Raw genomic sequence first — 6,358 nt, 5'->3', positions numbered from 1 at the left:
ACACACACACACACACACACACACACACACACACACACACACACACACGCACACACACACACACACACACACACACACACACACACACGAGACATGTCCTACTCACCCGCATAGCACAACAATGACCCTATTCATGAACCTCACACTGTACACATCCCCGTACTGCTGACGCCAGGCCGCCATGTTGGACAGCAGTTTGCTGGGAAGCAAACTGAGAAGGTTCCCCACGACAGGAAGCCCCCGGGGTCCCGGGGGGAGGTTCAGCCGACGTCCCCTCCGATAGACCAGCAAGAAGACCGCCAGAAACAACAGGACGAGAACTAAGACTGTTTGCAGATCCATCGTCACGAAGGAAAACAAATCCGCCATACTGCGTAATTCTTTGTTGCACAGAAGGTCAGCGCCCACGGACGGTATTATGTTGCTGATGTTGTTTAAGTCTATTGTTCACGCTGGACGCTGGACCAAGGACGTAACATAAGTCTCTAGGTGTGTGACCTCTGACACGTGCAATTCGAGCGAAAACTGTTGGGTGGCGTTTTAGTACAGTCTGGTTAGGCCGCTAGGCCAAAATGCCCAGAGCCCTAACACCACCGTTATACGAGGGGTGATCCAAAAGTTCTCGGCCTCCCCTAGAAAACGTCATGGCAGAAAAAAATTCCTTACACTATTTTTCAACATAGTCCCCTCTAACTTCAATGCACTTGGTCCAGCGCGGTTGCATCTTTCCTTTTCCCGGATAGAAGAAGCTTGCATCTTGAGCCCTTAAATTGGCCTCGACCGCATCGATGACGTCATCATTACCATCAAAACGTTGACCACGTAAGAGGAACTTTAGTTTAGGAAACAGGTAGAAGTCCGAGGGTGCTAGGCCAGGTGAAGTGGAAGGGTGGGGAAAGACTTCAAAGCCAAATTCGTTTGCTGCTGCCACTGACCCCTGTGCTGTGTGGACAGGTGCATTGTCAGCAGGCCAGCTCAGACCTTTTCTCTCCTTTTCTGTTTGATTGCGCTACTGCTGAATTACTCAACTGTCGCAATTCTGTTGCATAGTATCCCCCATTGATGCTTTGCCTCCTTACAGCTAGTTAATCATGATTGCTCCCTCGCTGGGAGGCCAAAAGCTTGTCAACTTGATGAAACTTGCCGGAAATTCTTGTCGGACTGAGAACCGTTCTGCATCTATTGGTTCCTCTGCTGTTTTGATTCGGATTGAAAGTGGTGAACCCAAGTCTCAATTTTGGGTGACAAATGTTTTGAGGAAATGCCTGGATTCAACAGAATTCGTTCCTTGAAATGTCAAGCCTGTTTAACTTGTGATGTTCAGAAAACATTTGAGGCACCCATCATACAGACAGTTTGTTTATCCCCAGGATGTATGATAAAACATTGTGAACTGAGCCACATCACAGGCCAAAGACTCTGCTACATGTTGGATTGTCTCACATCTGTCATTCACTACCATGTGATGGATGGCCTCAACTGGATTGTCCGTGGTGCTGATTTGTGGCATCCTGACTTATGTTCATCTTTTTTGCTCTCCTTGACGCGCTTAGAGCTAGCAACCCACTTCTTTATAGTTGAATAAGAAGGGGAGTCATCACCAAGTGTCTTGATCATGTCTTCATGGATTTCCTTAGGAGACATAGCTTTTTATCGATATACTTGATCACAGCACACGCTTCTGCTGCGGCCATTTTGTGATTTTGCCCTCACCCACCCCACTTTCACGGGGCGTCACGTGCTAATTAATGAATATAAAAATTTGCATTTTTGTGTGCAATGATGTAAGACGTCATAGTATACAGTTATACCAAAGAATACGCGTTTGACCTGTATTTTCTAGGTGAGGCCGAGAACTTTTGGATCACCCCTCGTACTTGCAACGTTGAAAGTAAAATGTACAGATACCAATGCAAATGAAGATCTTAAAAGCTATAAAAATGAAAGCCGAATCCATCAAGCCAAAGTAAAATCAAAGTTCACAATTTGAGTCGATTCTGTGCAGCACGTCACTGGGTGCCTTCAGAGAACTGTTGTTTTTACACTGAGATACTGCCCTTGTTACGAATCTCCGTCATCTGGTCAGTTGTACAATTTCCTTGGCAAGCAAGTTTAGTACTACCCTATAATCCAACGGTTAAAGCACGTATATGATCACAATAGCAATTTTTATCACTTTCTTGTTTATACATGCATTGTATATATACATTAACTAAAATGCAATACTATCTTTATGAATTTATTGCAATGGTTAATGTTTAAAATATTGAATAAAGTACATAATTACATGACATAAGCTACCAGAACCGGTTTCCTACAATAGCATATGTTTGATCAATATTTCGTGTAATGCCAAGAATCAAAACGAACCTATACAAATGGCTATTCCTCTGAGAGGACATTTCTTCATTTTCATATTAAGTAAGTAAATAAAATGTAAATCCAGGTATACCTTATCAATTACTTAACAATACTGCATTTCATAATAGTACACAGTATAGTTATGGACACATACTGCTTCGCATTAGCACATTTCAATCAGTAATGTATTATCATTAACTTTGGGTATTTAAAAGTACAGAAAGAAGCCCCAAGATCCTTTACTTTCTGGATAGTACTCTAAAAATTAGAAAGGTCCTTCCAGTTCCGTTTTCTTTTTTTTGGGGGGGGGGGGAGAGTTTTGGGCAATTTTGCTCCAGGAATGTCGATATACATTGGGGCAGTGTTGTTTCAACTTAGTATGTGGATAAACGACTAGAAAGTTGACTTTAAAAAATCTGGTATCCAAGCCCTAAAAACTGCACTGAATACCTTTAAGAAGTGTGTCTGGGAACGGCGCATATGTCATACGGTGCAGGGCACAAGACAAATCCAAGAGCGCCGTCCATGGGTGGTGTAGGTGCGCCGTCTGGCAGTTTGAAGGTGAACTGCTGCAGCAGGCTGGTGTAGAAGAGAAACAGTTCCATTTTGGCAAGCTGCTCTCCCAAACACCGTCTCCGACCTACACAGATACGGGGAATAACAGAGAAACAAAGGCATGAATTGAAAATCCCCCCTCCACTTTCTTTGATATTTTTAGCAAATAAAAAGAAAACTAGAAAGATAACATTTACATTCATATGGTATAAGACATGTATAACAAACTACTGCTCTTTTTGTATTTTTTACTCAAACACCCCCATATGGGCAAATATAATAGATAGTGACTACTCCATCAAGCTCTATCTGTCCTGCTACATAATGTAACCTAACACCTCTGCATGTCTGCCACAGCACCCGTTACCATGGTGACAGACGTCTGGTCTAATTGACTTTACTTGTTTGGAAGGAGAAAAAGAGGAAGAAAAAGAAACTAAATAAAACAATGTTTTCCGTCTGTGAAGGTAAAAATGAAAAAAATGTATACTGTACCTGCGGAAAAAGGTAAAAACCATTCCGGTTTGACCACCTTCCCTTCTTCATCCAGGAACCTTTCAGGTCGGAACTTCTCCGGTTCCGGCGTGACCTCTGGATCCATCATGGCGGACCAGAGACTCGGGATGATGTACGAACCGGCCGGGATGTCGTATCCGTACAGGGTTGTGTCAGCACTGGTGCCGTGGAAAACGCTCAGAGGAACGATCGCACGGATCCGCTGGATTTCCATGATGGTTGCCTCGGTGTAGGGCAGCCGTCCGCGCTCTGACCATGGTGGGACTCCTCCAGACGGGAACTCGCGGTCAATTTCTTCTTGCACCTTGGTCTGCACGTCTGGGTTCAGGGAAGTGTAGAGCAGCCCCCACTTTAACGTCGTCGCCGTTGTTTCAGAGCCGGCGATGAAGAGATCTCTAATGATAGTTCCCAGCGCCTCTTCGTTGACACCGCTGCCTTTATCTTCGCTCAAGTAGACGTCGATTATGTCTCTGATGTCCGACCTGTCGAAACTCGCCTTGTGTTCCTCCGCGCGTTTCATGATGTAGTCTATGATGTAGTCGTTCATTCGTATGCCGTAACCGCGCCAGTTACGCATTATGGGCAGCTTCCTTACGAACTGATGCAGCATGCCCGTGATTCTGTTACGCACGCTAACGAGGTACGAAAACGCGTGAGACAAACACTTAAACTCTTCGTCATCATACTGGAAGCGGTTTCCAAACGACATAGAACAGATGATGTTTGATACAGCGTTACCTAGGAGATGGGATATGTTGGCTGGTGCCCCGTCTAGAGACCGTATAGCAGCGCACAGAGCTGCCGTCTCTTCCAGAATCCTTCCCTCGGCGCTGCGGCGCTGCGCCTTCCCATGCCGAGCTGTCGGATGGCAGACAGGGCGAACCGACGTCGCTCTGCCCAACGTTCTCCGTATGGAGCTATCACCAAACCTGCGGTGCACAAGAACATATACTTTCATGTTAGCCAGAGTTGCCAATTTTCACTTACTTTTCAACGTGTAGTTTAGTACACAAAATCTATGTATTATATGCTGAATATTCTAAATGATGAAACACAACCGGTAACTAAAGTAATAAGAATATATGATAGCAACGGGGTAGGAAAAGCAACATATTTCGGATAAATGTGAATAACCATGCTTTTTTAGAATGTAGAATTTCTGTTGTATATGCCCATAATCGTGTCTTGTAATCAAACGGCTGGAGTTTGAGAGATGCTCAATTGCCCCTGAGAAAAATGATCGAACCATGTCGAGAATTTCCAGACATTCTATAGCCTCTACCAGGCTTCGGGAGGCGGCTGGAAAGAGTAGAAATCGGCCAAATAGAGAGATAGCGAGGGAGGGGAGTTTGGCTGCTGGAGAGAACAGTTTGCCACTCCCGAAGCCTAGGCGTAGTCACTACGATAGTCAAACGGTATGAAAGTAATCCCCTTATTATTCTAACAAAAGAACTAACTCAGCGCAAAAGATCATTAAGCAATAAACCAACCACGGAGCCGGGCCCATGTGTAGAGTATACGTCTGGGGAGAGGGAGCGGCAAACTGTTCTCTCCAGCAGCCAAACTCCCCTGGCATGTTATCTCTTTATTTGACCGATTTCTACTCTTTCTAGCCTCCTCCCGAAGCCTGGTAGAGGCTTTAACGTTACTAGTATGGATTTGACACACGGCGCACCAGGGTCGCGTTTGAGGGTCCTCAGCGGTCTGTCTGAGAATATCTCCGGCTGTTTCACCAGAGCGTCGTGGATGGCCTTATGTCTGGATAAAATGACAAGGCAAGAGTTGGTTTCTGTTGAACATGGGGACGGTATTGCTGTTTCATGCCTGAAATGTCCCACATGCATGCACACACACACACACACACACACACACACACACACACACACACACACACACACACACACACCGTGATACACACAAATGGCCGCGACAGTCACACGCACACACACGAGGCACGTGCAGCCACCGACACATACACACACACACACACACACCGTGATACACGCACTCTCTGCACACACATACGTACTCCGTCTCTCTCACACACACACACGTGACACACACAAACATACATACATACATACACATAAACACACACACACACACACACACACACAAGTTGCACTGCGAAAAGTTGAATTTACCAAAGGTAGTAAACTCAGGAATGTTTACTTTGTATACAGTATCTGGCTTTACGATGGTTGTAAATAATGGTCCGAGTGCAGTTATTTCATTTACAACCCTTGTTAAGTCAGGAATCGGCGCACTTGACTTTTTTCTGCCATTGTAAAGTTCAGAAGTGTTTATTAGAACTTGACAAAGTAAACATTACTTAACGTTACTGGTATTTACGGCTTTTGGGCTAAGTTTTCGTGCAGTGGTACACTGATACACCGTGATACACACATACTCACACACACACAAATCTATCACACACAAATTTATTGGCACACACACACACAATCACACATACACACACACACACATGTGCGTTCGTGTGACAACAGTTTACTGGGACGCAAACTGAGAAGGTTCCCCACGACAGGAAGCCCCCGGGGTCCCGGGGGAAGGTTCAGCCGACGTCCCCTTCGATAGACCAGCAAGACGCCCGCCAGAAACAACAGGACGAGAGGTAATACAGTGTTTGTAGATCGATCGTCATGAAGAAAAAAAACAAACCTGGCATCTTGCGTAATACTAGTACTTTGTTGCACAAGAGGTCAACGCCCACTCGAAGGAATGTTGACCTTTGGCACGTGCCATTCTGCATTTAGGTCAACGCCCACTCGGGTGGTATGTAAATCCAAAACAGACTGTTTTAGATTTTCTTTTTTTCCAAGAACAATTAATGAGTGGAATAAGCTGCCGGGCCAGTTAGTAAAAGCCCAGACAGTGGAGGCCTTTAAGGCCGGGCTACTGGCCGCGC

The 6,358-nt window shown here is 45.2% G+C and overlaps 1 protein-coding gene and 1 pseudogene across 1 annotated transcript in view; both read right to left on the bottom strand.

Moving 5' to 3' along the window:
• Window positions 1–342, bottom strand: part of LOC109483935 (cytochrome P450 2U1-like) — a 2,555-nt gene extending 2,213 nt beyond the window's left edge. Inside the window, exon 1 of the mRNA XM_019787076.1 lies at window positions 107–342. Within this exon, the coding sequence (XP_019642635.1) occupies window positions 107–342 (236 nt within the window). The remainder of the gene's footprint in view (window positions 1–106) is intronic.
• Window positions 343–2,743: 2,401 nt separating this feature from the next.
• LOC109483886 overlaps window positions 2,744–6,358 on the bottom strand; it is a 3,998-nt pseudogene continuing 383 nt past the window's right edge.

Source organism: Branchiostoma belcheri, unplaced genomic scaffold (genome assembly GCF_001625305.1).
Source record: "Branchiostoma belcheri isolate BF01 breed outbred unplaced genomic scaffold, Haploidv18h27 scaffold67, whole genome shotgun sequence".
Taxonomy (NCBI): Eukaryota; Metazoa; Chordata; class Leptocardii; order Amphioxiformes; family Branchiostomatidae; genus Branchiostoma; species Branchiostoma belcheri.
This window is presented reverse-complemented; position numbering and strand designations above follow the sequence as displayed.